The 11,319-nt window shown below is 30.8% G+C and overlaps 1 protein-coding gene across 1 annotated transcript; it reads right to left on the reverse strand.

Annotated features, from left to right (window-relative positions):
- Positions 1-1,265: 1,265 nt before the first annotated feature.
- LOC127126446 (CDPK-related kinase 7) lies at positions 1,266-6,134 on the reverse strand. The gene is made up of 11 exons (XM_051055376.1): positions 5,348-6,134; positions 4,790-4,920; positions 4,351-4,392; positions 4,104-4,212; positions 3,204-3,282; positions 2,823-3,119; positions 2,612-2,727; positions 2,351-2,458; positions 2,217-2,279; positions 1,958-2,125; positions 1,266-1,875 (listed from the first exon to the last, which is right to left on the reverse strand). Exons 1-11 carry the CDS (start codon positions 5,864-5,866, stop codon positions 1,738-1,740), a joined length of 1,770 nt encoding a protein of 589 aa, XP_050911333.1. The 5' UTR covers positions 5,867-6,134; the 3' UTR covers positions 1,266-1,737.
- Between the last annotated feature and the right edge of the window lie 5,185 nt (positions 6,135-11,319).

The raw sequence follows: 11,319 nt of genomic DNA on the forward strand, positions 1-11,319 counted from the left end.
TTTTAACAAAATAAAGATTTCTCGTCATTTTTGTCTCATGTTGTGTGTGAAAAATATGCGTTCGGAGATGCATCTCTGGACACAGGGAGCATTTTAATATTTTAACGATGGTGGAGGAGAACCCCTGAGGGTGAAAAGGGCAATTCCCTAAGGTAAAGTGTTAGGTACCCATGAGTTTGAGTTAGGTACATGTACCTTTAATGTAAATTGTTTTAAAATTTTAATTTATTTTAAAATTAAATTAAAAAATAATTTGGTATTGAATCATTGTGTTTGATTGGTTGAAGGTGTCGATATCCAACTAAATTCAAAAGTACCAAAATGTACGTCTAACTATAAAATATTATCTTATTAAATAAAGTCGACTACACAAGTCAGGTATAAGTTTAAATAAAATGTATTTTTAGAAGTTTAAGTGTTTAGAGGTAGAAGTACATGGAAGGATATGAAGTAAGGATGACAAAACGAACATATCAATTTTGTTCGTATTTTTTTTAGGGAGAGTCAAGATTTTAAACTAACACTCTCTAATATGTCCGTCTAGCCTCAACTTTTTACTAGTTTTTGCAAGCCTAAACATTAACAAGAATTTTTACAAATTTGAATCATTAGATCTGTCGGCCGAACTTGCATGTCCGCCCCACCCTCATTAATTTTTCAGGATATAGTCGCTTCACTTTTCACTAGCATTTGCGGACATGCTTAAATGGCACGGACATGTCCGGCCCACCCTCATTAATTTTTTAGGGTATACTCGCTTAACTTTTTACTAGCATTTGCAGACGTGCCGTCCTCATTAATTTTTTAGGGTATACTCGCTTAATTTTTTACTAGCATTTGCAGACATGCCTAAACGGCACGGACATGTCTGATTGTCACCCTAATATTATTTAACATTTATTCAAATTTAGGGAGAGACCTATATAATTTGAAGTCCATTTTCAGTTGACAAAAAATGTGACAACATATTAGGAAAAGAAGAAACTCCTTGGACGAAATGTCCAAGGAAAATTGGTTTGAAAACGCCTCTTTTTCTCTCAACTTTAGACTATAATACAATAAGGAAAAGAAACAAAATATACATGGTCTAACTTTACAGGACAATAGTTGGTGAACTATTTGAGAACTTATAATGAAATTTTGAGAGAGAAGCAATTTTTGTTCCAGCTGCATACAGTCATAACACAGTTGCAGAAACCTCAAAATCCTTGTTGCAACCACACATTGCAATTATCAATGGCTAAATTCAAGAAGAAACACTCAAATTGAAACATATAAAAAAAAAAGCTTCACTGTCAACTATCAAGGAGTTCACATTGAAAAGAGTTTATTCATAAGTACCATGCGGTACACTAGATAAACCGGGAAACACAGCTCATTTACAGAGCTCCACTAGAGTCCTAAGTACAATTTGTGCTCTACTATGATCTGTACAAGCCTCTAACTCCAGCACCATCGATCTATAACTTAAAGAGAGCAATAAAACAAGGGTGGAAGAATGTGTTTTTCGGTTTGTAAAACGCTAGAAGGGATGTTGCAAATAGCATCATCACAAGGCAACTAACTCCCAACAAGCTAAATATATAGGCATTTGGCTTTGTAAAAGCCATGTTTGGAATCATAATGAAGAGATATGCTGTTGTAGTTTTGTTCATGAGTCATGCATTCAAATCTCATCAAAAGATCTTATGATCAACAGAGGCAAGAAAAAACAATCGCAATCATGTGTATTTTCTCTCAAGCCTTGTGAAGTCCGCGAGTTGAAACTCCGTGCAGGAGTCTGACAAACCCTAAGAAACTAAGCTTTCCGTCGAAGTGTCTTATCCAATCTTGGAGTACCGTATGAATAGGTACCGAGGGGCCAAGTCCAAGTTCCTGAAATAAATTAAGTTACAAACGCTTAGTAAAAATTATACTTACGCAGTGGAAGCATAAGAAGGGTATTGCGTAAGAGTACCGAGGCAAGTTCTTCGATCATAATTGGTCTATTTCCATCCTTCTCAAAAAGATCGTAGGCACGTCTGGCATGTCGCTCCCAAACTTCCATTCCCTCCAGTTGATGGACACTTATAGCAGCAGCACAAAATTCCTCAAAATCTAATTTTCGATATTGGATTGAGCTAACCTGCAACATGTGTAAAGTAACAATTAGCTTTCCATGGAAGCAATTATGGTAGAAGTTTGAAATGAAAAATTAAAATCCTTCATAGACTTACCATGTTCACATAATCTAAGACCCGCGAATCCTTCGAGGCATCAGTGGCACTCCTTAAAATAGCCTGCTAATTTAAAAGTTAATGGCTTGAAAGTTATTTGGAAAAAAGTCGAAGAACTTTTGACATGTACTGACCGTCTTGAAGTTCTGCATAGAGATGAGCCCACTTTTATTCGGCCCTAAAATAGTAAATTGTTCTTTGAGATATGCTAGCTGCACTAATGTCAATGTCTTTGCAATAGCCTGCAAAAATGAACGAAACTTCAATCATATTATTACCGGAAAAATTGCTAAATGCGGCAAATATGTGACACATGTTAAGCATAACCAACAATGTTTGAGCAAAATCAAGAAACAAATTTAACAATTAGTTTCATAAACAATGACGGTACATACCCCTAATGCTGATTTGCGTAAAGAAGATGAGCCGATGTAAGCTTTGATGTTCTTGTGGATTACCATATCAAACGGAATCTTTCTATCCTCTAAGTGATTTACCAGCCATGGATGACCTAAGCATAAAATCAAGCTATAATCAAGAAAGTTCATCGGATATATAAGATGAGATTTTAATACCACAACAATCAACGGAAAAGAAAAAACATACTGAGAGCCTGAGACGCAGTTAATCTTTTACGAAAATCTTTATTCAGCAGCCTCTTTACAAAATCTTTTGCATCATCCGATAAAGAAGGCCAAGGAGCTTCGTCAAAACTTGGATCCGCCTTAAGTACAGTCCGAAATATGCCAGATTCTGTCCTGGCCCAAAAAGGTCGGCTCCCGCATAACAGGATATAAGCAATTACACCAATGCTCCACATATCTGCTTCTGTCCCATATGATCTATGCAAAACTTCAGGGGCAACATAATATGCACTTCCAACAATATCATTCAATCTCTCATCTGCAAAACTGCTCATTGTTATCACTTTTGTTTAATTTTATGTCAAAAAATCGGAGGGAAAATAGTGTAGGCAATAGGCTAGACCTGGCTTTACATAATCAGAGAGTCCAAAGTCAATTGCCTTCAGTGTCGAATTTTCATCCTCAGAACTGAAAAGAAAATTCTGTGGCAGAAAACCAATCTTATTGATTAAGAGCAGAACAATATAATATGACAAGATGAAAGAGTAAATAGTTCTATGCAAAAAGTAGCTAAGCTGCAACATCAATTGATTTATGAATTTGCTTTTGTCATTTAGAATGGAAGCGTAACAATAAACTCAAATTGCATGCATTCACTAAGTAACTTGTTGATATTAAACATGAAGTGATGATACAAAATAAATGAAAATCCAAACTTAATGAAAATACCATTAGGAGTATCACCAAAAGAGTAATAACAAGATTCCAAACAAGTTAGAAGCTCATGCTGATTGTTGATCACGGATAGCAATCAATGGCAGAGAGCCAAAATCTCACTATACCAGCCGCTTTGTGACGCTGTCATAGCAGATGATGGCGGAAAAACACGCAATATCCGACTATATTTACCATTGCGGCAACACCAAAAGCCGCCATTGATATCATCCATGGCACCAGCATGGCCGATATTCAATAACATTGAATCAAATCATCTAAACTTATATGGTTTATAAAAAAATATATCTGACAATAACGTCGTTATTTCTAATTAAACCCAAAAGCAAAAAAATATCGGATCTTTTTTTCCAGCTAAGCATTGATCAGCTTAATGAACTAACCCATTGCACTGACACATGTGGGAACACGGGTCTTTGAAAGAAACGGCGCAAAAACAGTAAAAGATAACAGACTGTGGTTTTGTGCAAGTGATGGGAGAGTGAGTGACACATGGTAATCAAATGGAAAGAATGTGAGCTTGCCAAGTTTACTGTGAAAAGTTAATTTCTTAGTATGAATAGGTTACCTCTGGCTTGAGATCACGGTGGACAACGCCCTGTAGATGACAGTAAGCTACCACACTTAGTATCTGAATTAAAACAACTCTAGCATCCTCTTCTGAGTACTTTCCACCCCTGTAAATCAGAATCAAATATGAGCTGATCAGAATGTCTCCAATGACGGAAACGGTAAAATAATGAAACGAGATAATCTCCTTTTAGTTAGTTCCAACTTTGCGGCATGGAAAAATAAAAGTTGGAGAATATTGTTACCTGGAAAGAATCTTATCTAGCAACTCACCTCCTTTGCATAATCTGTATAGCATAAGATATAGTAGCAGATTAGCTCCGAATTTATTGACTCAATTAACAACTTTCATTTTTCTGCTTAATTAATACGATATCTCCAAACAATCAATATTACAAAATATATCTTTGGAACTATACTCTAGATATAAAATAACACTCGTTGCACTTGGGATTATATTACTAAACCAAAGTTTATGTTTGGTTACGTGCCACGTCGACATTTCCCGTGTTTCTATGCACTATGAACGTAACTTTACTGAAGCAACAAATCGAAGACTCATTAGAACTCACGGTTGCACAGTGACTTTATGAGTTCCAAACACGCACGAAGCTTTCGGCAGCATTGAATCATGAAGGTAACAAGTTAAGTTGTGACAAAAATATATGGGTAATAAGAACTTACTCCATAACTACATAAACATTTTCATCGTCTTCATAGGCTTCATAGAATTGTACCAGATTCTTATGACCAGTCAGAGCTCGCAATATCTTCACTTCTCTTCTTACATCCTCTATCGCAATCGCTGTCGTCATCTGCCAAACATTGCCAAAATTCATAAGAACAAAGACCACCTAGCTGATTTAATAATTAACAACCAAAGATGAACATTGATCATTAACAATAACTTCTCATAAGACTGTAATGTAAACAAATCCATGAAAAGAAAATGATGTAATCTATCAAAAAATACACATAAACATTTGTACCTAATAATCAACAGCTCTATTTAAAGAGGCATAAAACCTAATCACAGCAAAGCCAATCCAACCAAAAATTTGCAAAACTAGTTTCTTCCAATAACCAAAATCCACATGAGTGAATTAACCAAAAAAAATAAAAAAATCTAAAAGTTACATCTTTTAGCACTTCAACATCATGATTTTATAAAAATACACAGATCAGAAATCCTACATATAACAAACACATAACCTAATTCAAAAAAAAATGATGAAATTAGACCTTAGATTTAGGAATGACTTTAACAGCAGCATCAATACCCTTAAAGCTTCCTTTTTTCCCCTTAGCAGAACAAGTATACCCAAAATGTCCACGCCCCACTTCTTGACCAAGCTCAAAATTTACCCCAAACTGCTTCGAAAATCCAAAACTCTTATCCAACCCAACTTCACACTCACTCCCTTCCGGTATCGAAGCCTCATTAGGCTTGACGGAGCCATGTCGTTTAGCAAGCAGAGCCCGAATGTGCTTGGCCGGAGACGGAGGAGGAAAGGGCCGCTTAAAGATCCGAAGAGGAGTGGAAGTGACACTCGAATTCGAATTTGCCGGTGATTGTTTGAAGAAACTGGGTAAAGGACTAGGACTGAAAAAGGGAAACTTTGAGGATGATTTAGTGGATGCGTGATGAATTGAGGTTGCTAGAGGTGGTGGTGGAAGTTCAAGAATTTCATCGTTTGCGGAGGTTGAAATTTGTCTTTCTGTATGTGAAGCTTCAACTGGTTTTCCATGACAGAGTCCCATGAAGAAGAATCACAGAATGGAAGAAGAAGAAGAAGAAGAAGATAAAATAAAGAAAAAGAAGAATTGTAGGTATATAATATAAGGAAGGAATAAGAAGAGAGGAATGAGAGAAGGAGTGAGAAGAGAGAAAAAGGATGGGAAAGTGAGGGAAAGATGCTTGTGTTGTGTTGTGTTGTGTTGTGTTGTGTATGAGAAAGAAAGGAAAGAAAAGAAAAAGAAAAGAAAAGAAAACAATCTCTGTTTGCTTTATTCTACTTTATGTAAGAGATTAGTGTTTTTTAGTTATAATTTTTGAGTTATAAGTAGATTGTTTTTGTGTACAGAAAAAGACTTTATTGAAGAGGGGTAGTGTTGGTTTCTTCCCTAACAATAATAGTGAGTAGGGTTGCTTTTGGATACTTCCAGCCTGTCCTTATTTTCATCCCAAAATTATACTATTAAAATGGCTATTCTTCAAAGGAATGCATACTCACTATTTTTAAACTTCTAAGTTTAAAGATAAAATAACTTATTATTTTTTATTAAATAATTTAGTAGCTGAAATTTACTTTTTTAAATGAATAAAAAGATATCGCGAATTCGAATCTGCATCTTAAAGATGTTTTTGCGTATTATAAATTAAATTATTTTAGTAGAACAAGATAAAATAATTTGTGTTTAGATAGATTTTTATAAAATTGAAAAATTAAAAATATTAATTTTTAGGAGAATAAATATTAAAAAAGAACATAATAATTTTGCTTGAAATCAATATATGTCAAGATTAATTTTATATATTTAAAAGTATTAAATCAAATATACATTCAACGGGATGTTTGTCAGAGTTGGAACTCTAAAAATTTTAAAAATATATATTTTTATTCAATTAATCATATATATATATATATATAATTGAAATACACTGACAGTGTAAAAGGATTTTACATTGTCAGTTAATCATAGCCATTGGATGTTAAAATAAGTTTGACTTTTATTTTAAGAATCTATAAAATAATATAAACGGGTGATGATGATGAATCGATTGTGTAAAACATTTTACACTGTCAGTGCATAGTAATTAATCTATATATATATATATATATATATATATATATATATATATATATATATATATTTATAATAGTAGAATAATTAAAAGTATTAATTGAAAAGATAGCAATTATTTTTTACTTAAAAAGGTAAAAAAATATTAATTTTAAATAAACTTTATTTATATTAATAGTTGAATTAACTAGATATAAATCGTTGATCTAGTCGATAATATATTTATAAATATAAATAAATTATGATATTTATTAATCAGTAATTTAAAAAAAAATTAAAAATGATATTTATCTTAAAATGGATAAAGTATTAATTTTTTATTACAAATGAGTATTATACCGTTGAGAATTTTAGATATATCAAGTGTTGTAGAAGAGTTTGACCCTCTTTTCTTTTCCTAACCTTTAAGATATTGTCTTTTTGTGCTTTGTATTTTGTGTTTTTTTTTAGTTTTTTCATGGTGGGACAGTTTATTTTAGCCAATAAGTGAGTTGAGATCTGAGAAATGGAAATTAAAGATGAAAACATTGTGACAAGAATTAGGTGATCTGTCTTTGATTGCAAAATAAAATTCATTCATGTGTCAGAGACAGATTGTATACTTTTGAGTTCTTATAATTCTTGGATTATTTCTTATAGTATTCAAGATTGCTATGTAAGAAACAACAAATGGAATGTTCTAAATACAGAATGAGATTTGCCAGAAAACTAGTGGCTATTCACAATAGTAATTAGTATTATTATTAATTATTATTATTAGAGTGCAAGACAACCGACATCTTTTTTGGTTATGATAAAGTTTGTGAATTATTTTATGGTTTAATAAATAACATTTTTGTTGCTAATTTATTAATTAATATAAAATGTTTCATTAGTTTATCATGCTAACTAATAGTACTAATCTTAACTATTAAGACATCAATCACTATAAGACAAAGAAAATAGAAGAGGAGAATTATTTAATGAATAATAGCTATTTTTAAACGATTGAATAGAATGGTATATGACGTGATTACTTTTTTGGTGGTAGGAGACTACTATTAACTATTAGAAATTCATATACACAATTATGAGTGAATATTAAGATTAAATTGTGACTGTCAGTTAAATTAAGATTTGTGGATTAAATAATTACTTTTAAATGTGTTTAGTATATTAAATCAAAATACATTTAACCATAGGATCACAACCCTATTAGAGTTAATTTATATTATTGTGTAATAAATCAATTTATTTTGTTTTTCTAATTCATCCCAACCAATAACAAATAATTGATTTGTTAATAAAATTATTAAATAATGACTCGGTTTGATTTAATTTAATCAATTTATATTTTTAAAAAATAAAAAACATGTTAACAAGTAATCTAAAGCCGCTCTTTAAGGGGTTAAAAAATACTTTTTTATAAAAATGTGTCTATTCAATATATTAGAAATTAAAATAGTTAAATTTTGTTATTAAAAATTAAAAATAAATAAAATTTAATAAAATGTATTAAAAATCAAAAAATTTAACATTTTTTAAAAATATATTGGAAATTAAAATAATTAACATTCCTTTTAAAAATTATAAAAATGATGATCAATGATTTTAAATACTTCTTCTAATTGAATCATTTATTTAAATATTTTGTAAAAATCGGGGGAAAAATAAAAATTAATGAAAATAATTTAATGTTCTTGTTTTGAAAGAGCTTTAAAAGAAATAGGCTAGATTTTTTCAAGTTATTGTCTTTGATTGAGATTTTAAGAAACTATTTAGACCAAAAAAAAATTGTATAGTAATTAATCCTTAAGTTATTTATCCAAACGGACCTTTAATCAAATTTATTTAGACAAAAAAAATTGTTTAAAAGAATTTTTTTCTCAAAACTTTATAAATATTTAATAATATTAAAGTGGGAAGCGGTATCGTGTAATAAAAAATGTGTATTTAATAAACTAAAAACTAAAATAGTTAATTTTTAAAAATAATTATTGAAAATTAAAATCATTATGTTTTGAAAATATACATTGAAAAAGATGCATTGGAAATGAATATAATCAACTTTTAAAATAATGCATTAGAGATTAAAATGATTAACTTTAAAAAATGCATTGGAAATTAGAATAGTTAACTTTTAAAAAATACATTGAAAATTAAAATAATTAGTTTTTAAAATATATTGGAAATTTAAATAGTTAAGTTTAAAAAATGCATTGGAAAAATAAAAGAGTTAACTTTTTCAAAAAAAAAACATTGGAAATTAGAATAGAATAGTTAACATTAAGAAAATGCATTGCAAATTAAAATAGTCATCTTTTAAAAAAATCATTGGAAATTAAAATGGTTAGTTTTAAAAAAATACATTGAAAAATAAAAGAGTTAACTTTTTCAATATTAGCAGACTGAGTCCCAAGTTTGAGGTGATGACTAATATTAGTGTCGCTTAGATACCAACCAAAGACAGATCAATAAGTTATAACAAAGGGAGAGGAACCACTACCACCGGAATCACTAGACAAGCATACAAGGTGATTATTTGTACGAGTCATTGTAAAAAATAAAGATCGAAAATGAGAGAATGAGTTAAAGGTAAGAATGGTACATGTATAAGATGATAGCAAGTGAAGACAATGTAGGTTAAATGAAAGATAAAAAAATCTCAATTTCAAAAAGAAAGCAAACGCTTCGACAAAGACTTATGACAAGGAAAGTAAAATTGCTTTCACAAAGGGGGGGTTGGTTTTCAGGAGTGACAAAAAATTCACCCAAAGAATCAAGAAATCTTTATATAGAAAATACGAACAGCGGGTTAGATAAAAACAAATATGTTAAGTTAAAATCAATGATCAAATCTCACCTTGGGAATACAAGCAAACTCAAGTGCACTCAAATGACCTAGATAAGAGCATCACACTCTAACTTGAGAGCCTAAGGCCGCACGCTTGAAAATCAGTGAAATGTTACGATGATGAGAAATGAATTTAATGTGTTTGTTCTGCACTACTTATGCAATTGCCTTGTGGCCTTAATGCTTTTCCTTATGGTCATCTTGGATGATGTAAGACTGGTATCAACTTCAAAAGACTTATCGACTGATGAAACACCTGACAAAATCTAAGGGTAATTGTTCTAGGTCGTCTAAAGGCTCAATATAGGAATGATCCAAGTGTTAAGCCTAATGATGCAAAGCCATTAAAATTTTCCATCATATATAATTCACATACGTGAGACGTAAGGTAATCTCTCTAATTTCATATTTACACTTCACTTATTTTGGACTCTTAATTGACTTGGACATTTGAGAGAAAATCTTATAGGTCCGTCCATGTGTTGTCGTATTAGAAGTCCGCACCACCGTAACAGGAGTTCATCACCGCCAATCAATCATAATTATAGTTTTAGTACGAAAAAGTTATATTATGAGAAAGAAAAATTATATATATATATATATATATATATATATATATATATATATATATATATATATATATATATATATATATATATATATATATATATATATATATATATATATATATATAAAAGTAGCTATTCTAAATGATATAGTTAATTTTTTAGTCAAAATAAAAAGGTGTAGAACGTTAACTAACTCTATAATTTAAGATAGAGTAAATAAGCACTTATACATACCAATACCAAAAGAGGAGAAGAAGAAAAAAAGCAGTGTAATTAGAAAAAATAAACATTTCAAATAAAACCCTAGCAAACAAAAACAAGACGAGTGATTCCAGAGAAGGCCAATAGGGGAAAGGAAAACACCTAAGATAATAAAAAAAAGATATAAATTTGCTTCTCATGTCAGCCCCTATGAAATCTTAGTAAGACAAATCCTTAAGCTTTTAATGGTTTACACACATGATCGACACCACCAGAAATTTATAGAAAGAACATAAGTAATAAAAAGCCTTACTACAATACCATTTTCAAGGGGTGAAGAATATCCACCATGTCCATCTATTCCTCCATATTCAATATTTTACCCCATAAAGGAGAATCATTTCGAGATTTTTACATAGTTCAAACCACATAGTGTCAAACTAAGGTAAAATATATTATAACTCTCAATCTGACCTCGAGGGATATAAAAATCTTAAACAAAGTATCTAAATACATGGTAAGAATAAATCTCACCCCAACCACCTAAAAATATCATACCAAAGAACAATCACTAACACACAAGTAACAAATACATTTTTAGTCAACTATGTAAGGCTCTGACATAAGGCACAAGAGAGCCCGACCAGATCCACAATTATTCCTATAAAAAGGTTATATCTCCTAAAGACCCTTTCCGAAAGCAATTGTCAAGAAAAGACTATAAACTTACAGGGACCCTAACATTCCCATTTTAAAGGTAAGATCAGATGTGTTAAGCTCAAAAAGTCCTCTTCCCAGATAGTAAG

Source organism: Lathyrus oleraceus, chromosome 3 (genome assembly GCF_024323335.1).
Source record: "Lathyrus oleraceus cultivar Zhongwan6 chromosome 3, CAAS_Psat_ZW6_1.0, whole genome shotgun sequence".
NCBI lineage: Eukaryota > Viridiplantae > Streptophyta > Magnoliopsida > Fabales > Fabaceae > Lathyrus > Lathyrus oleraceus.